At 46.2% G+C, this 27500-nt stretch overlaps 1 protein-coding gene across 2 annotated transcripts in view; it reads right to left on the bottom strand.

Annotated features, from left to right (window-relative positions):
* The window catches only part of PGM5 (phosphoglucomutase 5), a 168434-nt gene that overhangs the window by 12947 nt on the left and 127987 nt on the right, over positions 1-27500 (bottom strand). For both annotated transcript variants that reach the window (XM_081213736.1, XM_081213735.1), the window contains exons 7-10: positions 19568-19683; positions 7740-7875; positions 4295-4478; positions 3357-3491 (exon numbers count right to left, since the gene is read on the bottom strand). In XM_081213736.1, the coding sequence (XP_081069862.1) occupies positions 3357-3491; positions 4295-4478; positions 7740-7875; positions 19568-19683 (571 nt within the window). The remainder of the gene's footprint in view (positions 1-3356; positions 3492-4294; positions 4479-7739; positions 7876-19567; positions 19684-27500) is intronic.

Below are 27500 nucleotides of genomic sequence, written 5' to 3'. Positions count from 1 at the left end.
GGAATGCCCTTCCAGCAGATGTCAAAGCGATAAACAACTACCTGACATTCAGGAGACATCTTAAGGCAGCCCTGTTCAGGGAAGTTTTTAACATATGACATTTTACTGTATTTTTGGTTTTTATGGAAGCCGCCCAGAGTGGCTGGGGAGGCCCAGCCAGATGGGCGGGGTATAAATAATAAATTATTATTATTATTATTATTAACTTAGTTAAGAAAAAAAAATCTTTAGTCATCTTTATTATCATGGCATATATAAAAACTATGCTTCCAATTTGGTGAATTTTGGCCCATTATAGTTTATAACAAAATAAAACTGTTAGACTTTTAGATGCCATGTGACTTTTCTGTTTCTGCTCCCACAGACTAAAACAGGCAATGGCCTTAACTGGTAATGATGACCCAGAAACCACAATTTATATACCAGTCTAGCGAAGCGATCATCTGTCAGGGATCGTGCTGAAGAAGGCTGCACTGAGGAAGAATGGTGGGAGCCTCCCCCTCCTCCTGATCCTGAATCTTCTCAGGAACAGGAAGAGAATATAGATTTGGAATAGTGGTTTGCAGGGGGACATAGTTCAGAAGGCAGAGGTTGGGAAATACTGAATGGGGAACAGCTAGCAGAAGAAACACTAGAAGAGAGAGAGTTAACAGATTCACAGTCTCTGGATAGTATCCACCCCCCTTCCCCAAAGTCCCGAAGAGCTCAGAAAGTGACAGAACAGAAAGTGCAGAGGCTCCAAACTCAGATTACAAGACGTAGGAGTGATGTATATTAGTAGGGACGGAGAGGGGAGTGAACTTAATTGGGAGCACTGCCATTACTAGGAGATGTGTTTTTTGTTCTCTCGCTGTGATTATTTCTAATAATAGTTTCTAATAATAGTTTCTAACTGGTAAGAAGACTCCTTTTCCTTTGTTCTGCTTATCTACTGCCACAGGAAAGGAAAGTGATTCCTTGAAGCCTGACATCATCCATATAAGCATCAAGCTATGTATAACTTCAAGTAACTGTAGAAAAGGTGGGGGGAAATAAACACAAAACTTTATTTGAAAGCTCAACTTAAAATCCAAGTATTTGGGAATGTTAATTTTTCTGCATGATTTGAACATTATAAGTTCCATATGCGGTCTGTGATATTGCTTTCTATCTTGCCCTTTCTTCACTTGATTGCTCATGTGAAGAGATTAGCCTCCTTCGTGTAGGCAGTTCTCAAGTCCAGTTAATACATTCCAACAGCAGGATGCCTGGTACTTAAAATGCAACCACATGAAGGCTTTCCATATGGCAAGAACAGAATATAGTTGTGGAGGAAAATATGCCATATTTCATAAAATTGTAGAGTTGGAATCATGAAGCCCAACCCCCTGCAATGCAGGAATATGCAGCTGCAAGGATTGGACCTGTGACCTTGGCATTATCAGCAAACTGCTCTAACCAACTTGGGTTGTGCACCTTTTTTTCCCCCTTGCCAAATTATGTTTCGAAAATTAGGGTTTTCATTAGATTTGATGGCACGTTAGACTCGAGTAAATATGGTAGTGCATGGTGCTGATCCTAATTTACTCAGAAGTAGGTCTTGGACTTACTCTGCAGTTAAGTGGGCTGTGTAGCCCACTGAGTTACTACTTAAAGTGTGCAGGGATGGGAAAGAGCTGTTACCATTTACCTTGCTCCTGGGAGGGTTTCTAGTGAGCACCCAAAGCAAGGCAGAGGGGGATAATTAGAAAACCCCTCTCTCCCTCAGTGAAAGCAACACAAGGGGAAAGTTCCCCCGACCCCTTAGCGGGGTGAGCCGGAGTGTGGTTCCCACCTTCCTCAGATCCTCTACGCAGGCAGGCCTGGCGTTTGTACACTGCGAGAGAGAAAGGTAAGCCAGCGCTGTGGGGCCTGTTTTCTTGGCATGTGCGCCTGCTCTCCCACTTTGTTCTGCCACATTTCAGGGCCCGGCTGGGGGATTGGATGAGTCAGCCTGGTAGCTTCTTCCATTGGAGGGACATGGGGGCAGATGCTGTCAAGAAGGAGGCTGCAGTGAGTCCCCTTGGGCCGGGCCAGCCAGGCGGTCTTGCCATGTAGTTTCCCAAGGGATCCACATTGTGGTCAGTGGTAGAGAAGCAGAGGAGGAATAGAAAGCGGGCTTCTTGTAAAGCTGGTGTTTCCCTTTCGCAGGAACACTCCAGCACAATCAGAGTGATATTTACAGTCTTTATTACACATATACAAGAACAGCTACAGTTCAAAATTACGCGTCTGAACCTGTTGAGTCAGATTCGGGGAGTGGCTTCCTACGATTCCCGTGCCGACAAAGTAGGCGTGGGAATCGCTTGAGACGTCTTTGATCCTTATGTTTCATTTCCCTCCTTGTCTGTGCTGAATTGAAAGCCCCCTCCCTTCCTGAGCTTCCTTCCCGAGCCTCTGGGTGGTTGAAGGGCTCTCCAGCATCCCTGAGCCCCTACTCTCCCCAACTGCTTCCGCCCCCTGTTCTGCCTCCTGCGTCATCTCCCTGTCTTCCTCTTCTGTCCATTGCTCCTCAGAATCCTCCCTGACACTTCTGGATGCAGCTGCCATGGTGAGTCCAGGCACAGGGCAAAAGGTGCCAGGAGGCAGCTTGCCTGCCCACCCCCTGCAGCCTCAGCGCAGCTCGGCCAGCCTGCCCACCAGTGCCGCAGGCTCCTCCGCAAGACAAGGTGCTGGGCTGGGTATGAGGCGGACACCTGAGCTTGGGCAACCTGAGCGTGCCAGCCACATGGCTAGTCCTCAGCACACCTGGGCAGCAAAGACCCACTGCCATTCAGAGTCATAGCTGTCAACTTCCCCCTTTTCGTGCGAGGAATCCTATTCGGAATAAGGGAATTTCCCTTTAAAAAAGGGAAACGTTGACAGCTATGTTCAGAGTAGCCAATCTGGTATTTGTGGTCTGACCTGTTATTAGGCTACTTCCTATGCCCCTTTGTTGTCTGTGTGAAGCAGTGTCCTCAATCTTGGTAATTTTCACAATGCCAACATAAATCACAAAACTGGGATTTCATTTTGGCAAGTGCATAAAGGAATGGTTTCACAGAAATGGCCTGCCACATGGAACTGTCAGTATATGGGTATGCTTTAAGCAGCAACAATGCTCCTATTTGCATCTACAAATGGAATTTGAGAACTTCCACATTTCAGGTGTGGTCGTGCTATCTGATCACCAGGAACAGCTCATCCACATCGCTGGTCCTCTTCACATCCAATGCAAACTGTATGCAGATGTCACAGGCAATACAGTGGAAAGTCCAACCCATCTGATTTCCTTCGGGGCCTCCTCTCACCTACAAGGCATGAAATTTTTAGGAAAAGAAATCTCCAACTGCACTTACCTGTGGTTCTTTGTCGTGTTTGTTGGGGTCCTTTTCATAGCTTTCTGCATAGATCCTGAGAGTGGCTCGCACATGACTAGAAGCACTTAATCTGAAGATGAGTCTGGATGCATCCGAGAAAATTATCCTTAGCCCCTATTAAAAGTAAATACAGTTTATAGATGGTGCAAACAGAATTTTTGAGAACATTCTGTCAACTAACAGCTGCTTCAAAGGAATATTCATTAATCTTATAGCTGCCAAGATTTGTACAGTGGCTAACTAGAAAAAGAGAACAACTCCACTCTAATAAGTTCAACAAAACATGGAATATAACTGCTTTATCTAAATTAATATATCACAGCAGAATGAAAAAAAGAACAAGAGTGAAACACATGCATATATTTTGTAGTGTTCTGGAATGATAAATTTCAGTATGCATATTCCCAGCTGTACAGTTATTTTGCTTTATTGTAATTTGTCTATTCTTTTTATATTAATTAGCTTAAGTTATAGGGGAGGGGTAAGAATACTTAAACTTTCCTATATTTACTCATTTAACATAATTCTATACTAAGTCAGAATATACTGCACTAATTTGCTACTTATGCAATTGAAAACTATCCATGTGCTAGCTACAGCTTCAGTTAATAGCATTTTTATTTACATGTACAAATTACTTGGTTGGATCCAGAGTTAAGACTGTCTGGGCTGGTGGAAGTTGTTTTCTTTGTCCCCTCCCCATTACAGCAGACTCTCTCCCCCTGAATATACTCCTCTGAGAGTCAGAAAACTGTTGAATAGGATGTGCTATAATGCATGGAGCTGGGGAAGTGATTCATGAAAACTGGGTGCAGACAGCTTCTTGAGAAAGAGCTCTGCTTGTGGTGAAATGCACCTTCATCCAATTTGGGGGCGGTCTTCCCTTCATACCCCATAACTTTATTTGCCTTTCATACCTGTCTTTTGGTCACAGTCCCATCAACGGGATCCACATATTCAAAGCTGGTTGCTTTTTGCACACTGTAGACATTGCTTCCAACAGCAAATTGTTGACTACTGAAAGATTTGTCAGTGATCAAAGCCTCCAGGTCTCTCATTATGAAATATGCTGTCCTGGGATCCAGAGCTTCATAATCAAATCTTGAATTGAAGGAATTAAAAGAATAGCAAAAACATGTGGCATGGCAACATATTAAAAACCCGTGTCTCCATGGCAAGGGTCAGTCTACACCAAATGCTTAATACTAACAGCAAACTCACTCTTCAAGTGTGATTGTAGAGAAAATAGCAGCATTCATGCACAAGAGGAAGGTTTGTAGAAGTGCTGAATTGTTAAAGAAAAAAGGGGAGAGGAGCTGGGAGCCAAAACCTGAAGACTGAGCATGCTCAGTTGGCATGAAATGCTGATTTGTGCTTGCCCCGCACCTAGGGAGTCTGCATCTGAGCGGTTTCCCGCTTGTCCCGTGCTTTCTAGGCAGGATCCAAACAGTTTTGCCTTTCCCCTGGAAATTTAGCGCTAAATCAGAACAAAAGGCCCTCTGCAGAAAATCCCACTGCCATTGGTTTTGATTCAGCACTAATGCACAAGTTTCCATGGGGGAAGTGGCAGGGCAAACAGAAGTGTGGATAAGCCCTCACTGTGGAAAGGGGGAAATGAAAAACAGGGGTTGCATGGAGGGGGAAAGAGGGGACTCAGATAGGGTGTGTCTGGCTGGCATCCTGACCAGGAGAACTACACACTGCAACATTTTGTTGCAGGTCCTACTTGTAAGGTTTAATGGAGAATAAGTTGACAGGAAAAATGAAACCAATGTGCTACAAATCTATGAAAATGCATAGAGAAAGTTGCTAAAGCATAAGGTCACTTCTGGACACACAAACCTTAAGGAGGCTCTTTGCCACCTCCCAAACTCTGCCCAGCACTAGAGCCTCCAAGCCTCTGACCAAGAGGCTAAAGACAGACCTCTGGCTCCGGAGCTTTGAGTTTATCCATCATAGTTTCACAGCTGGGTCCACCCACTCAGTGTGCCGTCACACTTTCCATAAATTTCCACAGGGAGGATGAAAGCACCATGCTTTCATCCACATTAACCAAGTACAGTTTGGACAAATGGCTTTATTCCTTGCTTTACATGTTAATTTCTGGCATAATCTCATTGGCTGGAAAAGTATATCTGAAATGGAGACAATTTTAACTTCCTTGTATGGCTGGGGACAGCAAGTTTTCAGCTTATTAGAGTTATGGGGGGTGCATTAGAGGGATACCTAAGCGACCTCAGAGGGCAAAATATTATCAGGAGCTGATGGTGGTTCTGGTGCTGGCCACAATCTCTTTACACAATAAGTGCCTAAAGAGTTCTACAATTTTTGCTAAGGACTGCATGTACCATATTTTTTGCCCTATAGGACGCACCGGCCCATAGGACGCATCTAATTTTTTGGGGGGGGAAATAAAGGGGGGGAATTTATTCCCCCCCCAGGCGCAGGGCTGGGGTGGGGGAAGCCCGAGCTTCCCCCGACCCCAGAACATGCAGCTCTCCGCAAGCCGTGGGAGCCCAGGTCGGGCTCCCACGGCTTGCGGAGAGCTGCGCAAAGCTAAGCCTGGGCGCGCTGCGCCTCCCCGCTGTCCCCCGAGCTTGTGGGGCTGGCGGTGGGGCTCTCCTGAAGCCTGGAGAGCGAGAGGGGTAGGACGCACACATATTTCCCCTTCATTTTTGGAGGGGAATAAGTGTGTCCTATAGGGCGAAAAATACGGTAACTCTCTTGTTCTGCCACAGCTCCTATAATTAGAATTATGGAAGCATTTCTTAAACATTGCTTTCCCAAAGGCACAAGATGACTTATTAATAAAATTTCTAGTTTTATAAACATACCATTCACATTAAAAGTTTGTTTGGCCTTGCTTTTTTTTGAAGGCATTGTTACTCTATCCATTTCCAAAAAAGATTCTAAACCAAACTCCATGCCTTGGCTGTACAGTGGTGCCTCGCAAGACGAAATTAATTCGTTCCGCAAGTTTCTTCGTCTTGCGAGTTTTTCGTCTTGCGATGCACGGTTTCCCATAGGAATGCATTGAAAATCAATTAATGCGTTCCTAGGGAAACCGCCTTCAGACCAGGTCCGGGGACAGTCTGTCCCCGGACCTCTTCTGAAGGCTGGGGGGGGGGGGACAAGGGCTTTTCTTCCCACCCCCAGCATTTTAAAAAACCCCGGGACAGCGGAGGACTTCTCCGCTGTCCAGGCGATCTTAAAATGCTGGCGGGCGGCATTTTAAAATCGCCCCGGACAGCGGAGGACTTCTCCGCTGTCCGGGGCGATTTAAAAGCCCCTGGGAAGGCAGGCAGGGGGGACAAAGACTTTCGCCCCCTGCCCGCCTTCAGAAGGTGTTCCCGCCCCCAGCCCCGCTTCGGAACAGCGTTCCGAAGTGGGGCGGCTGGGGCAGCTGTTCCCGCCCCCCTCCCCGCTTCGGAACAGCGTTCCGAAGTGGGGCGGCTGGGGCAGCTGTTCCCGCCCCCCCTCCCCGCTTCGGAACAGCATTCCGAAGTGGGGCGGCTGGGGCAGCTGTTCCCGCCCCCCGCTTCGGAACAGCGTTTTAAAATGCTGGGGGTCGGCAGCGAACGCTTCGCTCCCGACCCCCAGCATTTTAAAATCTCCCCGGGACAGAGAAGTCTCTGCTGTCCCGGGGAGATTTTAAAATGCTGGGGGTCGGCAGCCCCCCAGCATTTTAAAATCTCCCCGGGACACGGGGAGATTTTAAAATGCTTCCGGCTTCTCTGCTGTCCCGGGGAGATTTTAAAATGCTGGGGGTCGGCAGCGAACGCTTCGCTCCCGCCCGCCAGCATTTTAAGATCGCCCGGGGCAGGCGGGGGGGAAGGCAGGCGGGGGGGAGCAAAGACTTTTGCCCCCCGCTGGCCTTCAGAAGAGATCCTCTTCTGAAGGCCGGCTGTGGGCGAAAGTCTTTGCTCCCGACCGCCAGCATTTCCCTATGGGCTTTCGTCTTGCGATGCAAGCCCATAGGGAAATTCGTCTTGCGAAGCGCCTCCAAAACAGAAAACCCTTTCGTCTTGCGGGTTTTCCGTCTTGCGATGCATTCGTCTTGCGGGGTACCACTGTAATCTACAAAAGAATTCATGCCGAATCCATGACTGCCTGCAGGAGTTTTACAATGGCCCCACGTTCTCCTTACCAAAACACAAATCAGCACTGCATATATCTGTAGTAGATTTAAGTTGTGGGTTGTGGTTTGACAATAATCACCTCTACATATGAATGATTACTTTTATAATTTATAATTTGTTAAGAGTATACGGTCCTACAGGCATTGTACTCTCTCTCTACAAACACACACACAAAATTCATTGCATTATGCAACTGACTCTTCTATACATCAGCCATTCTTACCTACAGTAGTAGTGGCGGCCAAATTTTGCCCAGTGCTCTCGGACAATCTCTTCCACACTCTGTTTTCGAGCTGCTATGATTGACAGCCAAATTAGGACAGCCCAAAGTCCGTCCTTCTCTCGAATGTGGTCAGATCCTAAGAGAAAAATACAAAAAAATACACTGCATGTTAAAATATAATGCTGAAGATGGAAAACAAAGGTTCTGGTGTATAGTAGCTGTTAATTCACTTTATAAGGGGGATTAGAGTCTTGGCTCTGTTCCCTGGAAAAGATCTATACTATTGTTAAGTAAAAAGGGCCAGGTGGCGCTGTGGGTTAAACCACAGAGCCTAGGACTTGCCGATCAGAAGGTCGCGGTTCGAATCCCCGTGATGGGGTGAGCTCCCCTTGCTCGGTCCCTGCTCCTGCCCACCTAGCAGTTCGAAAGCATGTCAAAGTGCAAGTAGATAAATAGGTACCGCTCCGGCGGGAAGGTAAACAGTGTTTCCGTGTGCTGCTCTGGTTCACCAGAAGCGGCTTAGTCATGCTCCCTCTGCCAGTAAAGCGAGATGAGCGCCGCAACCCCAGAGTCGGTCACGACTGGACCTAATGGTCAGGGGTCCCTTTACCCTTTACCTATTGTTAAGTATAATACCTTAGGCCAAGAAGTTAAATCAAAATGGCACATCTGTACAGCCTCTGTTATTTTCCAGTTGTGTTCCTATTGTTCAGGTCATTTTTTTTTTAAAAAAAACCAACCCAACTTGATCCAAAGATGTTTGATAAGAAGGCAACAACCTTTTAGGATGGATTCAGAAACATCAAACAGAGGTTACAAATTAATAGATATGTTTATCACTGTGTTCTAGAAAACTTGCTCACTATTTTGTGACATTTTGGTTGATCCTAATAAATGTACAGTATTGCCTGACTGTGGAATTAAGAATTACTGTTAGGTAAGATAAAAAAATTCCTTCCTGTATACTGTGTATCTGAAGAAGTGTGCATGCACACGAAAGCTTATACCAAGAACTAACTTAGTTGGTCTTTAAGGTGCTACAGGAAGGAATTTTTTTATTTTGACTATGGCAGACCAACACGGCTACCCATCTGTTAGGTAAGAATTACTGTTACTGTTAGGTAAGAATTACTGTTCTTAATTACTGGAATTAAGAATTACTGTTAGGTAACAGAGGTCTTGTTTCAGAAAAAGCTTTGATGTATTTGTAATCCACCCAGATGGAGGAAAATTCTGTTCACGGTAGTCAAATTCCTCAAAACACAAGAGTGCATGAAAAATTAACATATAATATGCAAAGATCTCACACAATTGGAAATGAAGGAACAATGCAGAGAATTTGCATTTGTTATGAAAAATCAGAACGCAAACACTAAGTTCTTGAACTGATAATTCTTTTTTCTGTACTTCTGTGCAATGTCATTTATTCCTGAGCTTTCTGCTGCTGCTTTCATGCTCATAATTTCATAGAATCATAGAATCATAGAGTTGGAAGAGAACACAAGGGCCATCGAGTCCAACCCCCTGCCAAGCAGGAAACACCATCAGAGCACTCCTGACATATGGTTGTCAAGCCTCTGCTTAAAGACCTCCAAAGTAGGAGACTCCACCACACTCCTTGGCAGCAAATTCCACTGTCGAACAGCTCTTACTGTCAGGAAGTTCTTCCTAATGTTTAGGTGGAATCTTCTTTCTTGTAGTTTGGATCCATTGCTCCGTGTCCGCTTCTCTGGAGCAGCAGAAAACAACCTTTCTCCCTCCTCTATGTGACATCCTTTTATATATTTGAACATGGCTATCATATCACCCCTTAACCTCCTCTTCTCCAGGCTAAACATGCCCAGCTCCCTTAGCCGTTCCTCATAAGGCATCGTTTCCAGGCCTTTGACCATTTTGGTTGCCCTCCTCTGGACACGTTCCAGTTTGTCAGTGTCCTTCTTGAATTGTGGTGCCCAGAACTGGACACAGTACTCCAGGTGTGGTCTGACCAGAGCAGAATACAGTGGCACTATTACTTCCCTTGATCTAGATGCTATACTCCTATTGATGCAGCCCAGAATTGCATTGGCTTTTTTAGCTGCCGCGTCACACTGTTGGCTCATGTCAAGTTTGTGGTCAACCAAGACTCCTAGATCCTTTTCACATGTACTGCTCTCAAGCCAGGTGTCACCCATCTTGTATTTGTGCCTCTCATTTTTTTTGCCCAAGTGCAATACTTTACATTTCTCCCTGTTAAAATTCATCTTGTTTGTTTTTGCCCAGTTCTCTAATCTGTCAAGGTCGTTTTGAAGTGTGATCCTGTCCTCTGGGGTGTTAGCCACCCCTCCCAGTTTGGTGTCATCTGCAAATTTGATCAGGATGCCCTTGAGTCCATCATCCAAGTCGTTGATAAAGATGTTGAATAAGACCGGGCCCAAGACAGAACCCTGTGGCACCCCACTAGTCACTCTTCTCCAGGATGAAGAGGAACCATTGATGAGCACCCTTTGGGTTCGGTCAGTCAGCCAGTTACAAATCCACTGAGTGGTAGCATAGTCAAGACCGCATTTTACCAGCTTCTTTACAAGAATATCATGGGGCACCTTGTCAAATGCCTTGCTGAAATCAAGGTAGGCTACATCCACTGTGTTCCCTTCATCTACCAGGCTTGTAATTCTGTCAAAAAACGAGATCAGGTTAGTCTGACATGACTTATTTTTCAGAAATCCATGCTGACTATTGGTGATCACAGCATTCCTTTCTAGGTGCTCACAGACTGTTTGCTTAATGATCTGCTCCAGAATCTTCCCTGCTATTGATGTCAGACTGACTGGGCGGCAATTATTTGGGTCCTCTCTTTTCCCCTTTTTGAAAATAGGGACAACATTTGCCCTCCTCCAGTCTGCCGGGACTTCGCCTGTTCTCCAGGAATTCTCAAAGATGACTGCCAGTGGTTCTGAGATCACATCTGCCAGTTTTTTTAATACTCTTGGATGCAGTTCATCTGGCCCTGGAGACTTGAATACATCTAGACTAGCCAAATATTCTTGTACTATCTCCTTAGTTATTCTGGGCTGTGTTTGCTTTGCTGAATCATTTGCTCCAAATTCTTCAGGTCGGGCATTGTTTTCTTTATCGGAGAAGACTGAGGCAAAGAAGGCATTGAGGAGTTCAGCCCTTTCTGTGTCCCCTGTTTGCATTTCACCATCTTCTCCTCTGAGTGACCCCACTGTTTCTTTGTTCTTCCTTTTGCTACGAACATACCCATAAAAGCCTTTTTTGTTGCTTTTAACCTCTCTAGCAAGCCTGAGTTCATTCTGTGCTTTAGCTTTTCTGACTTTGTGTCTACACGTGCTGGCTATTTGTTTGAATTCCTCTTTGGTGGTTTCCCCCCTTTTCCATTTTTTGTACACATCCTTTTTTAATCTTAATTCAGTTAAAAGTTCTTTAGATAGCCACCCTGGCTTCTTTAGGCACCTTCCATGTTTCCGTCTCATTGGTATTGCCTTACATTGTGCTTTTACTATCTCCCTCTTAACAAACTCCCAGCCATCATGAACTCCCTTTCCTTTTAGTCTTACTGTCCATGGCATCTCACCCAGCACTTCCCTAAGTTTTATGAAGTCGGCTTTCTTAAAGTCAAGAAATTGAGTCCTAGTATGCTTGGCTGCTCCTTTCCGCTGTATAGTAAACTTCAGAAGAGCATGATCACTCGCGCCTAATGATCCTTCCACATCTACCCCACTAACCAGGTCATCAACATTGGTTAGGACCAGATCTAAAATGGCTGTTCCTCTTGTTGCTTCTCCCACTTTCTGGACAATGAAGTTGTCTGCAAGGCCAGTGAGGAATCTGTTTGACCTTATGCTCTTGGCTGAGTTTGACGTCCAACAAATATCCGGGTAATTGAAGTCCCCCATTACTACTATCTCCGTCCCTTTTGCATGCTTGGCCATCTGTTCCAGGAAGGCATCATCTATGTCCTCCGTTTGGCTTGGGGATCTATAGTAAACTCCCACAATGAGGTCTCTGTTATTCTTCTCTCCCTTAATTTTGACCCAAATGCTCTCACTTTGGCTTTGAGGTTCTAAATCTTGGATCTCTTCACAGGTATACACATCCCTGACATATAACGCCACTCCTCCTCCTTTCTTGTCTGGTCTGTTTCTCTGAAATAAATTGTATCCCCCCATTATTACATTCCAATCGTGGGACTTATCCCACCAGGTTTCAGCGATGCCTATTATGTCATATTTAGTTTGCTGTACCAAGAGCTCAAGCTCATCTTGTTTATTTCCCATGCTTTGCGCATTAGTGTACAGACATTGAAGTCCATTAATCATTCCCCTGTGTCTCTTATTTAAGGATTTTTTCCTCCCACCACTAGGTCCGCGTGCTGTTTGCTCCATTTGGTCTATGACATTTGGATGATCATCTTCATTAATTGATAGACTCCTACCTTCAGGAGCACTGTCTCCCTCCCCCCCATTAGTCAGTTTAAAGCCCTCCTGATGAGGTTTCTGAGATTTTTGGCAAAAACATTTCTCCCAACCGTTGTGAGGTGCAGCCCATCGCTTGCCAGAAGTCCATCTTCAAGAAACTGCAGTCCGTGATCTAAGAATCCAAACCGTTCCTGTTTACACCATTTGCGAAGCCAGCTGTTCACTTCCACTATTTTCCCCTCTCTCCCTGGGCCACATCGTTCAACTGGGAGGACAGACGAGATGACAATTTGTGCATTTAGTTGCTTCAATTTCCTGCCGAGAGCCTCGTAGTCTCTTTTGATCTTCTGGAGGCTATTGCTTGCAGTGTCATTGGTTCCCACATGAACCAAGAGGAAGGGGTATTTGTCAGTGGGTTTTATGATTCCTTGCAGTCGTTCAGTTACATCTTGGATCTTAGCCCCGGGGAGACAGCACACTTCCCGAGACATCTTGTCAGGCCCACAGATCACTGCTTCTGTTCCCCTCAGTAGGGAATCCCCTATCACCACTACACGCCTCCTCTTGGGTTTGGTCGGGGTTCTTCCGTGAGCTGTCCGTTCCAAGGTCGCCTGCACATTCCCTGAGGTCTGACTTTGCTGCTCGTCTTCATATACCTGATCGACTGTAATGAGGGAGAGATCCTCAAATGGAGTCTGCTCTTCGTCTTCCATGCTAGGGGAGAGGACCTCAAAGCGATTGTGTATTTCTAAACAATCAGAGTGAACCCTGGGCCTCCTACTTCTTTGAGTCACGTTTCTCCATATACTGTTTACTGTTCTGTCTTTCATCACTTTCTGCATCATCCTGTATCATCTCTATTTCTCTGTTGTATATCTTACCAATGTCTTATGTTGAATGTATCAGAGGCAAAGCGCTGGATTTCTCACCAAAATTCTCCTGTCCTCCCCTTTCTTTCACAGTTGAAGCAGCTTTCTCTGTGCCATTCAGAGGTGTTTACAACTCTTTGACTCCTTCCACTGCCAGATGAATAATGCCTCTTCAGTATCAAAATGGCAGCAACTTTCTGTTTTGGGGGGATTGCAATTTGTGTGGCAATGTCTGATGCCCTGGCCCCTATTTAGTAGCTCTTGAGAATACCTAAGTGTGTCCCTGATCTAGAGTACTGTGTTAGCCTGCCATAGATACCTCCCTTTTCAACCAGACTCCTTCTCATGCCTTCCTCTTGGCCCCCAGGCTCGGCATCCCTCCTCTCACATGCCTGGGCAAATCCTCAATTATGAGTTGCTGGGTTATCCAAAATATATCACTAGTTTATAAGAAGCATGGCTCCATTTCTCTCTCCTTATTTAGGACTTCTTCATATTCAATTTACTGCACAAGGACCTGTCTGCTGTTTGCATAAGCTTGGAGATGAAGTAAAAAAATATTCCTGTTGCTGCCAAGGAGGATTAGCTCAAACATATAAATCATGTGCACAGCTTTCTTAACAGTGATTAACAGTTTGCTGATGAAACTTTGGGCAGCGATGGCTGTTGCTGCACCTTCTTTTTCAAAGCCCAAGTCATTGCTCGTAATGCCCACGACTTACTAAATTCATCTGACAAACTCCCTTCTGCTGCTACAAAAAAGGAATAAGTTCCAATAGCATGGGTTGACCTCCAGGATCTGCTGCCAGAAAGCAAGCCTGAGAACACAGCCAAGGGGCACATCCTCCCCACCCAAAAAACCCCCAGTTGTCCTTTTACAGCAGAAAGGGTACTTTCATTTACCAGGCTGAAGTCTCCTTTTTATTATAAATCTAGGCTTTACATTTCTGAAAGTTTACAGTTTACATATTATTACTAAGGAAAACAAGCTGACATTGTTGTTTGGGTACAGCTTTACAGGACATTTAATCATGCTGTTGTTGTTTAGTCGTGCCTGACTCTTCGTGACCCCATGGACCAGAGCATGCCAGGCACTTCTGTCCTCCACTGCCTCCCGCAATTTGGTCAAACTCATGCTGGTAGCATCGAGAACACTATCCAACCATCTCGTCCTCTATCGTCCCCCTCTCCTTGTGCCCTCCATCTTTCCCAACATCAGGGTCTTTTCCAGGGAGTCTTCTCTTCTCATGAGGTGGCCAAAGTATTGGAGCCTCAGTTTCAGGATCTGTCCTTCCAGTGAGCACTCAGGGCTGATTTCCTTAAGAATGGATAGGTTTGATCTTCTTGCAGTCCATGGGACTCTCAAGAGTCTCCTCCAGCACCATAATTCAAAAGCTTCAATTCTTCAGCGATCAGCCTTCTTAATGGTCCAGCTCTCACTTCCATACATCACTACTGGGAAAACCATAGCTTTTACTATACGGACCTTTGTTGGCAAGGATATGTTTACAGTTCAGTACACATACTTATATGTAAACTACTTATATATTTTTAATTAAGTGCTAATATAAAATTTTACTAACTAAATAACTATTGACAGCTACTTAAAAATAACAAAAACTGTCCTCTCCTATTGCAATAAGAAAAGCTTCTACACAGCTTGTGTTTCCTGTGGTAAAGGTAAAGGACCCCTGACCGTTAGGTCCAGTCGCAGACGACTCTGGGGTTGTGCGCTCATCTCGCTCTATAGGCCGAGGGAGTCAGCGTTTGTCTGTAGACAGCTTCCAGGTCATGTGGCTAGCATTACTAAGCCGCTTCTGGCGAACCAGAGCAGCACACGGAAACGCCGTTTACCTTCCCGCCGGAGTATTTATCTACTAGCACTTTGATGTGCTTACCACGTTTCCTGTGGTAGTTGAGGTTTACTTTCTCTGGTGTGATGAGAGAGAACAAACCTTACAACCTCCCTGAGATGTATTTTTTTTTTAAATGATATTTATTGAAAATTTTTGAATTACAGAGAAAAAACAAAGCAGAAAAAGAAAAAACAAAGAAAAAACAAACCACATCAAACAATACAAATTCAAAAAACAAAAATACACTGCAAGCAGACAAAAATAAATCCATCATTCTCAAATCCTCAACTCTCATTACCTTCTTTCTTTGACCTCCTCCTCCTCCCTTTTTTGTATCTTGGTTAATAATTATCGCAGCAAATCCTTTCCATGTTTCATAGTATTCTGTCATTACATTACCTTAATCTATTTTCATCTTATCTTATAAAAAACCTTAAAAACTTAAATCTTATTTTTACCGACTTCTCACAACCATAGTATTCTTACCTAATTCTTTAAACATTTTTGCTAGAGCCAAGTAATCTCGTTCCAATATTTTTCTAACATTTCATCAATTTTATAAAACAATCCCGGTAATAAGAAGAGAAATAAAAACAATCCAATCTTCATCCAGCGTCCTTTCCTCCTGTTCCTGGGTTTTGTCAGTCCTTTTTGTCCCATCGATCTAGCGCATTAACCTGGTAACCTTATATCCGAGGCCCTTAAATCTCTTCCATGCCCCTTCCGCAGCTCTTCTTCATATTCTCCTTTCACTCGTGGGAACTCCAGCTTGGTGATGTTTTTGACCCTTTTCAACAAATCAGCCCCTTTTCCATAGTCCAGACTCAACTCCATGTGATATTTAAAAACATGTTTCAGAATCCCTCCAAAATTGAGAGCCCCCACAGCTCCAAACATCTCACGGCTCATTGCCAGACTCGGAAAGTCCAAACATCCCTGCATACGGGGGTCTATCCAACCCCCCATTTCCAAACCAAACCAAACTTTATCTTTCCAAATCTGGCTTTTTCCAAGTTCATTTGTCAAATCCAAAAGTTCATGTTCCTGCAAGGCCGCAGCTCCCTCCATCTCTGGCGCCCAAGATTCAGCAACATCCTCTTCTCTCATCTGCTCTGTCAGGACACACTCCTGATCTAATTCCTGGGTGGGCTCCACATACAGTGGTGCCCCGCAAGACGAATGCCTCGCAAGACGGAAAACCCGCTAGACGAAAGGGTTTTCCGTTTTTGAGCTGCTTCGCAAGACGATTTTCCCTATGGGCTTGCTTTGCAAGACGAAAACGTCTTGCAAGTGTTCCGATTTTTTCCCCTGCTTCCCCCCCTTTTTCTAAGCCGCTAAGAGCCTTTTAGGCGCTAATCCGCTAAGCCTTTAATAGCCGCTAAGCCTTTAATAGCCGCTAAGCCTTTAATAGCCGCTAAGCCTTTAATAGCCGCTAAACCGCTAATAGCGCTAATCCGCTAAACGGGTTGCTTCGCAAGACGAAAAAACCGCTAGACGAAGAGGCTCGCGGAACGGATTAATTTCGTCTTGCGAGGCACCACTGTAGTTTCCCACTGCCTGTTCAAAAATTCTGGCCGCATTAGTCATCAAATCCATCTTCTCACTTAACTGTTCCAGTAGGGCACTTGTTTTACAGAGAGCACACAACAGAACCTCTGAATACATTGTCCTACAAGGTCACAAGTCCATTCCCACGATTGTAATCTGAGACAGCTGCAAGCTCCCTGGAATTAGTTACAGTTTCACGGTCTCCCTCTAGGGGGAGAACTTCTATTTGTTCTTGCAACAAAGTATCCTTTTTGAGATATTTTGTCAATATTTGTTCCTTTAAAGTGCGAAAGGAATCAGTGGAATCACTATGTTTCTCTTCCTTTAACTATCTGTCAAAAACATTTGTCTCTGGTCAATGAGCTTCAAACGTCAGTCCTGACACCCCGCTCCAGGATCAGGACGGTGGAAAGTTACTTTACTTTAAACTCACTTCTGCAGGTTTAAACAGTCCAAAAAAGATCCCCCTTCTTCTCCTGCTGCCGAAGGGGGCTTCAACAAATTTTTATTTATTTATTTATTTTTAGTAAATATTTATTAAAGTTTTCACAGTATTACACAATGAAAAATGAAAAATAAAAAACAGTTAAAAATAATTCCATCTTTTCGTCACTTATCTTTCATTTACTTGTTTCCCGGACCTCCTCATACCTCCCTTTTTTGTATTCCAGTTCAATTTATTAGTTCAGCAATTCCTTTCCCTCCTTATTATCCTGATCTTTAATCTTAATATATTGTAGCATTAAATTTTTACCTATTAAAAATCCAATTTTTCCATATTCTTTTATACCATTACAGCTAGAAACCACTTAACTTCAATCAAACATCATTCTAACATTCATTAATTTTGCAATATTTCTGTAAATAGTCTTTAAATTGCTTCCAATCTTCTTCCACCGACTCTTCTCCCTGGTCTCAGATTCTGCCAGTCATTTCCGCCAATTCCATGTAGTCCATCATTTTCATCTGCCATTCTTCCAGAGTGGGTAAGTCTTGTGTCTTCCAATACTTTGCAATAAGTATTCTTGCTGCTGTTGTAGCATACATAAAGAAAGTTCTGTCCTTCTTTAACACCGATTGGCCGACTATGCCCAGGAGAAAGGCCTCTGGTTTCTTCAAGAAGGTATATTTAAATACCTTTTTCAATTCATTATATATCATCTCCCAGAAAGCCTTAATCCTTGGGCACGTCCACCAAAGGTGAAAGAATGTACCTTCAGTTTCTTTACATTTCCAACATTTGTTATCGTGCAAATGGTAGATTTTTGCAAGCTTGACTGGGGTTATGTACCACCTGTATTTCATTTTCATAATATTCTCTCTTAAGGCATTGCATGCCATAAACTTCATACCTGTGGTCCATAACTGTTCCCAGTCAGCCATCATTATGTTATGTCCAACGTCTTGTGCCCATTTAATCATCGCAGATTTCACCGTTTCATCCTGAGTATTCCATTTCAACAGCAAGTTATACATCTTTGACAAAGTCTTAGTTTTGGGTTCTAACAATTCTGTTTCTAATTTTGATTTTTCCACCTGGAAGCCGATTTTCTTATCCAAATTGTATGCTTCCATTATCTGATAATAATGAAGCCAATCACGCACTTTGTTTTTTAGTTTTTCAAAACTCTGCAATTTCATCTTGTTCCTCAACAATTTTAAATGATGAAATCCAATCCTTTAGAAGCGATTTTCTGAGCTCTAGTTTACGTTTTCTTTGCTTTATTCTGTCTACAAAGAAACGGAAGGCTGACTTCCTGTTTAGACCTTCCCATTTCAGTACCAAATTAAAATAAATTTTTGAGTCTAATTCCTTTCTGCTCGCAAGTCCTTATTTAAAGTCCGATTGTTCAAAGTTTAAGTACTCACGGGTGCTTATTTTAGAAGCCAAATTGTCCCAGGAAAAAGGCAGCGCTCTCCGGCAACGGCTATGCGGCTTCTAAAATAGCACCCGTTTCACGCAGAGCTAGTCCCTCCAGTTCAGAGGGAGTCCGCCATTGCCGATGGGGCCACCCCGGAGGTCCCCCAAACTCCCTGAGATGTAAACACACAGACAGATGGAAAGCCCTTCTTTCTTATTGGCTTGACTACGAAGCAGCCCATTCAATATGGGGAAATCCTCTCAAATACAGAACTGAGAATGCAGAATCAGCAGGGGCCAACCCTGAGACACAGGGTGATATTAAACATTAGTCATACTCTGAGTCAACCCAATGAAATCAATTGAGTTAAGATTTTAGTGGGTCGACTCTTTACTTGGCTATCACCCAAGGATTCCAAGCAGAAACATAGTTAAAACATGTTAGGCATATTATACACTACAATACCATCAGTTTGAGACTTTGACTTTCATCTTGCTACTGTGACTAATGCAAAGCCAAATACTATCATAAGAATATATGTAAAGGCTTCAACCCAGCAGTCTTATTAATGCAGCAGCCTTATGAACAGGTCTCATCTGAACTAAAAAATATTTTCTGGAAACAAACAACAAAACATACACACTGATTTTACTGAAGTGTGGGCATGCTTAATAAGGGAGGAAATGGGTGCTTTTAAATTCATACGTGTATATATATATATATATATATATATATATATATATATATATATATATATCATTGCATGTTAATGCTGGTAAACAAAGCATTAAAAAATAAATGATTGAAAGACCAAGGTTAGATTTCAGGCATTTTTGGTGTTATAGGATGGGAATGGCAAGCTGGTTACCCATAACAGTTAGCGAGAAGAATATCAGTGAATTTATATGGGCTATCTCTTTCAGTTTGTACTTCTGAAAAATATCTAAAAGCTTGAGTTTTTCAAGGGTATTTGACAGATTCCTGATCAATTACGCAATAGAATGGATTTTTTTTCAGATTATGGACTAATGCAAGCCTTCACAATTTTTAGCCACCAAGATGAAGAAGCCCATTTACTATGTATTTTTTTCCAATACAGGCAGGAAACTACAAAGTTTAAATGAGACCCTAAAGGACCACCACAGGTGGTTGCTAAGAAGCATTTGGTTTGGTTGTCACAATGCAGGTTTAGATTAAAATGTACAATCCTCAATAAACCATAATGGAATTGCATTTGATATAGTTTGCTTCACAGAACATATGTTGTCTCACCAGTGCCAAAGCTTTCTTCTCCACAAAGCGAGCATCGACCAGAATCCATCAAATTTGAGAAGAACCTCCAGCCTGCTGGTGTTTCATACACGGGGACTTTCATTGATTTTGCCACCCTAAAAAGACATCAGATAACACCACATCATCATGATGGTCCAGTGGTTTGCATGCATAGATGCCAACTTATTCTATCAAGGTGAGGTGTTTGATCTACTCCCACATACCATGCCCTATTATGGATTATAGTTTTGTTAGCAAATCCCAGACTAAGGTTGAAATCTGATGTATGTGAACTTACATGGAAGTAATATCCATTGTACTCAGTGGGACTTAATTTTGACACAATTTGTGCATGATTTATAATACTCAAATCAACAACTACATTCTAGTTATATGGCAGCCATAAATGGTCATACAAAATCACAACATTCAGATTTTAGAATCACATATTTTATTTTCAGCTACTGACATCAAAGGTATTTAAACTCATCTGCAGAACCTAATGTGTAGCTTTAAATCTATTATTATAAATTATTCCATTTACTTTGGCCATTTTATGTTTCCATTATCAGAAACTAAAATTCTAAGTTAAGAATGGCATTATTGAGAATTGAGCACTCTTTATCCAAAGAGTCTACTGAATGGGATAGAGTTGTGTTTGCACTACAGATAGCAGGCTAAATCCACTGACATAAAAGCAAATGATTACTATTTGGCACTTCTAAAGGACACCATGTAAAAATATTGAAGCTACAGAATGAAGGAATAATATGACATGAGAAATTTAAAATCAAGTTACATAAAAAAGACATATGGAGGAGATAAAACACTGAACATTTGAACACGGAGGTACAGTATATGTTACGATTAGGAAGACAAGTCCTACTTCAAAGCTATTGCTACAGAAAATGGTGACTATGTGGGATACAGGCAAATCTGTCCAACTGTGGTTTACGAAGCCATGGTTCAGCACTGTGGGTGCTCCTCAGTCCTCCAGTGACATGCTGAATTTAGCACAAAGATCCTTGCTTGTATTAAGTGAGTATTCCCTGCTGTGTCCGAATCAGGGAACTCTGCCAGACCTAAGAATGTACTATGAAGCCGCCTGTCTCACTTGGTTAAAGGAGTGGTGCACACTCAAAAATCCAGAACTGTTGGACCTGGAGGGGCACAAAAACAGGTTTGGCTGGCATGCATACCTGGGCTACGGAAAGGTTAAAGTTCATAAGAATTTTTTGAATCACGTCATCAGGAATTCCCTCTACATCGTTTGGGAAAAATATAAGGACCTTCTCGAGCCAAAGGTGACATGATCTCCCCAAGTGAAGCTCTTGCCGTTAAAAGAAAAAAACACAAACAGAAATTGGCCTGTCTATAAATCATTATTAATAGAGGAAGAGAACCAGTTTAAATTAATAAATTTCGAAGAGTTAAGAGATCAAGGCTCGGACTGGTTCCAATACTATCAATTATTTGAAACCTTCAAATGTGATAAAAAAGAGGATTTTTGACGGAGACTTCCAGATTTGAATCAGATCTAGTAAATTCTAAAACTAAAACCCTATCCAAAACATACTGACTCAAAAATTTGTCGGAAAAGCAAAAAAGACCTTGACGGATTATTTTGAAATAAACAGTCAAGGGCAAACAAAGTTACAGATGGTCTGGGATGCAAGCAAGGCTGTAATGAAAGGACTCTTTATACAACAAAACTCATTTAAAAGGAAACTGAGAGAGAAAAAATAAAAAAGAAATATTAGAGGAAATTATGAAAAAGGAGAAACAGCTGCTAAATAATACTAATAATAATAATAATAATAATTTTTTATTTATACTCCGCCCTCCCCAGCCAAGGTCGGGCTCAGAGCGGCTTACAAGCAATAATAAAAACAAGATGAGTGATTACAACTTAAAAACAAAAATAAAATACAACATTAAAATAATGGAACATTAAAATATTAAAATGGAGCCTCATTGCAGGAGAAGGAAAAGAAAAAAGAAAAAGGGGGCGGAGGGAATCAAATTGGCTCCAATCCAAAGGCCAGGCGGAACAACTCTGTCTTACAGGCCCTGCGGAAAGAGATCAGATCCTGCAGGGCCCTGGTCTCATGAGACAGAGCGTTCCACCAAGTTGGGGCCAGTGCTGAAAAGGCCCTGGCTCTGGTTGAAGCCAATCTAACTTCCTTAGGGCCTGGGACCACTAGGGTGTTGTTATTTATGGACCTTGAGGCTCTCCGTGGGGCATACCAGGCGAGGCGGTCCCGTAGGTACGAGGGTCCTAGGCCGTGAAGGGCTTTAAAGGTCAAAAGCAGCACCTTAAATCTGACCCTGTACTCCACCGGGAGCCAGTGCAGCTTGAAAAGCACTGGATGAATATGCTCCCATGGCAGAGACGCTGTGAGGAGCCTCGCTGCAGCATTCTGTACCCGCTGGAGTTTCTGGGACAGCTTCAAGGGCAGCCCCGCGTAGAGCGAGTTACAGTAGTCAAGCCTGGAGATGACTGTCGCATGGATCACTGTGGCCAGGTCGGGGCGGGAAAGGTAAGGTAAGGTAAATAAGACAAATAAAGAGGCAGTAAAACAGGCAATCAAAACATTACAAACCCAATATTCAATTATTATAAACGAGGAAATTAGCTGGAAAATAAAAGGAGTAAAACAAAAATATTTTGAGCACACAAATAAATTGGGGAAGTTGATAGCCTGGCAGTTGAAAAAAGTGTTCAAAGGAACTCCATAAATAAAATTAACATAAATGGCAGAATTACAGACAAGCTGAAAGAAATAAGAGAAGGGTTTGTTAAATATTTTTCTAAGCTGTATAGACAAGGGAAAGAAAAAAACATTTAAGATAGAAGAGTACATCAGAAGTAGCAATATGACATATTTAAAAGAACAAAGGAACTGTGATGGCCTGGGATTCCGATTCAGAGGCTGAACCAGAGGAATCCCAGCCTGCACAGGAGTCCCCGCCTCCAGGGCTGGCTGAACTGGGGCAGGGCCTTGAGTCTGAAGCGCCTGCACCTGTGCCGGATCCTCAGGAGCAGGCACCAGGTGATTCCACTCTGGCTCCGGAGGTGATTGAGGACTCAGTGCCTACAGGTGAGTCTCCTCCTGGGTCCATTAACCCTTCAGCCTCTCCTGAACTGCAGAGGCTCAGGGCAGAGAGGCGAAGGGAGCTGGTTTCTCCCAGGAGGAGTGCTGGTCTTAAGGCCAGGGGAGGCGGGTCTCCTGGGGGCCGGGACCGCCCCTGGCCTCAGAGAAGATAAAGGCCAGTCAGCCCGGTCCCAGGTTGCAGGAGCAACGTTGTCGTTGAGTACCTGCTCCTACCCGGACCCAGACCTGACCTTCCAGTGTTCCTGTTCCCCGCCCGGCTTCCTGCTTCTAACCTTCCAGTGTTCCTGTCCCCGCCCGGCTTCCTGCTTCGGACCTCGCCTCGCTCCTTGTGAACTGTTTCCAGGCTAGTGACCCAGGACTGATCTTTGACTACGATAACGGTAACCTACCCCCCGGGACCAGCACAGTTTGCTCCCGCCACACCCGCACTCCCTCTTTGTTGGGGTGCGTTCGGGAAGAGCCAGAAGCCATGGCCGACCAAGCAGCTACGCTGTTGGCAATAGCCCAGGAGAACCAGGCCTTGACTCACACCGTGCAGCAGCTCAGCAATGCGGTTACGGCACTTTAGCAGCGGTTGGACGCCCTACCGGCTCCTGGGGCCGACGCCCCGGCTCCTGGCAAGTACCCAGTGGCCCTGCCAGATAAATTTGATGGGGCCCCGGCCAGCTTTCCTTGCCCAGGCCAAGTTGTATATTCAGGGGCGAGCCCAGAACTTCCCTGACGACTGCACCAAGGTGTACTTTTTGATTAGTTTGTTAAAGGACCAGGCGGCCAAGTGGGCGTTGCCGCTGCTCAGGCAAGACTCCCCCTTGCTGACAGACTATATGGGGTTTTGCAATCTTTTGGAGGCCGCGTTCGGCAACCCCCAGAAGGGGAGTCAAGCCAACCGGGCAATTAGGCAGTTGAAACAGGGCAAGTCCACTGTGGCCGCATACACCACGGAATTTCGGCTGCTGGCACAGGACTTGACCTGGAATGACTCTGCTCTTCGGGACCAAGAGGGCTCTCAAGGGGCTTTCGGACGAGATACTGGACCAGCTGGCCACAATGGAACACCCCACCTCGCTGGACGCCCTCATTCAATGGAGTCTACAGATAGACGATCGGCTGGAGGACCGTCGTCAGGCCCGGGGCCGCCGGCACTTCCAGTTCTCGGCGCCAGTTTCTACCAGCAGCTCCACGGCCACAGCCGAGTCATCGGAGGAGCCTATGCAGCTCGGGGCAGTGCGGCCACGCCTCTCCCCCGTGGAGAAGATGCGGCGTCGGGAGGGGAATCTATGTCTGTACTGTGGCGGAAGTGGACACTACGCCCGGTCCTGTCCTGAGAAACGCCAGCCACAGGGAAACCGCCAACCCCAGTAGCTGATGGCCCTGGCTACCGGGGGTCCCAAACAGCGCAGAATGGGCCCGCGCTGATGGAATTGCAACACCTTATGGTTGCGGTACGTCTATACCCTCCAGGTGTGCCCTGGATTCTTACCCATGCTCTGGTAGATTCGGGGGCAACCCGCTCCTATATGGACGCTGCTTTCGCTGCCCATCATCAGGTGCCACTTCAGAAAAAGCCAGAACCGGTACAGGTGGAGGCAATTGACGGACGGCTCCTGCGTTCAGGTGCTGTTACTCAGGAGACCCAGCCCTTGGTCCTGTGTCTCCAGCAGCACCGGGAGATGCGAACTTTGGACATTGCCTCCATGCCCCGGTTCCCCCTGGTGCTCGGGATGGACTGGCTGGAGGCTCACAACTTTCAGATTGACTGGGTCAAACGGACTGTGCACTTCCCAGACCCATGTTCCCATGCTCAGTCCGAGATGCTAGCCGCCGCACCCACTGAGGAAGCTGCATCCCCACTCCCCGCCGAGTACAGGGACTACCAAGACGTGTTCGAGGAACGGGGGGCAGACCAGCTGCCGCCGCATCGGTCTTTCGACTGCGGCATAGACCTCCAGCTTGGAGCGCCCCTGCCGGTGAGTCGCTTATACTCTCTAACAGAGCCAGAGCGCGAAGCTTTGCAGGACTTCCTGCGCAAGAACCTGGAGCGTGGGTTCATTAGGCCTTCTACCTCGCCCACCGCTGCGCCAGTGCTCTTCGTTAAGAAGAAATGTGGGGAGCTTCGCCTTTGCCATGATTACCGGGCCCTGAACAAAATTACCATCCCAGACCGGTACCCCTTGCCCCTTATTTCGGAGTTGCTGGAGCGGGTGCAAGGGGCGCAGGTGTTCACCAAGCTTGACCTCCATGGGGCCTACAATTTAATTCGGATCCGAGCCGGGGATGAGTGGAAGACAGCATTCGGGACCCGGTACGGGCAGTTCGAATACCTGGTTATGTCCTTCGGATTGTGCAATGTGCCCGCTGTGTTCCAACGGTACATCAACCACGTGTTCCAGGACTTGCTAGACAAGTGTACTTGGATGACATTTTGGTTTTCTCCCGTGACCCGGCTCGCCACGAGGGTCATGTCCGGACCGTGCTGCAGCGCTTGCGGGAGCACCGCCTGTATGCGAAGCTCAGCAAGTGCGAGTTCCATCAGCGGTCAGTGGACTTCCTTGGTCACCGACTCTCCAGATGGGGTGCAGATGGATGCTGGGAAGGTGGCAGTGGTTCGGGAATGGGCGGCACCTCGGAACCGCAAGGACCTACAGCGTTTCCTGGGGTTCGCCAACTATTACCGGACCTTCATTGCAGATTATGCTCATCGCACAACTCCATTGACCCGGCTACTGCGCCCCAAGACGCCGTTTTCCTGGGACAAGGAGGCAGAGGAGGCATTTCAGGGGTTGAAGGCCTGTTTCCAGAGAGCGCCAATCTTGCAACATCCTGACCCCTCTCGACCCTTTGTGGTAGAGACCGACGCCTCCAGTACGGCTCTCAGTGCCGTCTTATCTCAGCAGTATGGACCTGATGCGCCACTTTTACCCTGCGCCTTCTATTCCCGCCAGCTCCTTCCAGCGGAGCGTAACTATACTGTATGGGAGCGGGAACTACTGGCCATCAAGGTGGCCTTTGAGGTCTGGCGCCACCATCTTGAGGGGGCACGACACCCAGTGGAGGTGAGAACCGACCACCAGAACCTGGAGTACCTCCAGACCACCCGCAAGCTGAACCAAAGGCAGATCCGGTGGGCGTTGTTCTTTTCCCGGTTCCAGTTCCGGATCCGCTACATCCCCAGCTCACAAAACTAGAAGGCGGATGCCCTGTCCCGGAAACCTGAAGACAACACAGACACGGTACAGCAAGCAGTACCCACCACGATCCTACCACCGGCTGCATTCCTGGCCACCCAGGAGGCTGAGCCACTGCAGGCTCGGGTGCGGGAACAGCAGCGGGTCGACGCTTGGGCCCAGGAACAACTCTGGGAACTGGCCGAAGGGTCCAGCCCTCAGTATCCGGGGCTGGCCTTGCATCAGGGCCTTCTGCTGCACCACGGTCGCCTGTACATCCCGCCAGGGCCACTGCGGGCTGAGGTTCTCCGGATGACCCATGATGCCCCAGCAGCGGGGCACTTTGGGCGGTATCGGACCACCCATCTGGTAAGCCGGGAGTTTTGGTGGTCCCGCCTAAAGGCTGACGTGGCTCGCTACGTGGCTGGTTGTGATGTCTGCCGGCGGGCCAAGGGCCCTACCGGGCGACCCCCCGGCCTACTTCAGCCATTGCCGGTCCCACCACGTCCTTGGCACACGGTTTCGCTGGACTTTGTAGTGGACCTACCCCCGTCTCGTGGCTGTACCTGCCTTCTAGTTTTCTCCGACCATTTCACTAAGATGGTACACTGTGCCCCCTGCCCATCTGTACCCACAGCTAAGGAAACCGCTCAGCTGTACCTTCAGCATGTCTTCCGCCTGCATGGCCTACCTGAGCGTGTGGTGTCCGACCGGGGCTTTCAGTTCACATCCCGATTCTGGCGAGCGTTGCACCAGACCCTCGGGACAGAGGTCTGTCTCTCATCAGCCTACCACCCACAGACCGCTGGCCAGACGGAACGGGCGAACGCAGTGCTGGAGCAGTACCTTCGGTGTTACTGCAGCTACCAGCAGGATGACTGGGTTGACCACCTAGCATTGGTGGAGTTCGCCTACAACATTTCGGTGAATGCGTCCACCCAGCAGACCCCATTCCAGGCCAGTTACGGGTATCATCCACGGCTGTTTCTGGATGTGCTGCTGGCATCCGCGGTCCCTGCGGTGACGGAGTGGCTTCAGGAGCTCCAGTCCCAGCAACAGCTATTGATGGAGCAACTGCGCCGGGCCAAGGAGGGGTACAAGGCCCAGGCTGACCGCCACCGCCAGGTGGGGCCGGAACTCCATGTCGGTGACCTGGTTTGGCTCTCCACTCACCACCTCCACCCCTCTCGACCTTCCCGGAAGCTGGACGCCCGTTTCACCGGCCCGTTTCCTATCGTGGACCAGGTCTCGCCTGTGGCATTCCGTCTCCAGTTGCCTGCAACCCTGAAGGTTCACCCGGTATTCCACAGGTCCCTGCTGAGTCCAGTGGCCCCACCCGACGAGTTCCACCCGAACCGTCCCCGACCGCAGCCAGTTTTAGTTCAGGGGGAGCCTGAGTACGAGATGGAACGCATTCTGGACTCCCGATACCGCAAGGGAAAGCTGCAGTATCTCATAGACTGGAAGGGGTATGGACCGGAGGACCGTTCCTGGGAACCAGCAGCCAACGTCCACGCGCCTGCCTGCCTCCGAGATTTCCATGCGGCGTACCCAAGCAAGCCGGGTCCAGGCCCTCGATTGAGGGGGGGCCTGGGGGGGGTGGTGTGATGGCCTGGGATTCCGATTCAGAGGATGAACCAGAGGAATCCCAGC

This window comes from Podarcis bocagei, assembly GCF_964188305.1.
Source record: "Podarcis bocagei genome assembly, chromosome: 11".
Classification (NCBI taxonomy): Eukaryota; Metazoa; Chordata; class Lepidosauria; order Squamata; family Lacertidae; genus Podarcis; species Podarcis bocagei.
Note: the sequence above shows the minus strand (reverse complement) of the source record. Positions and strands in the feature narration are given on the sequence as shown.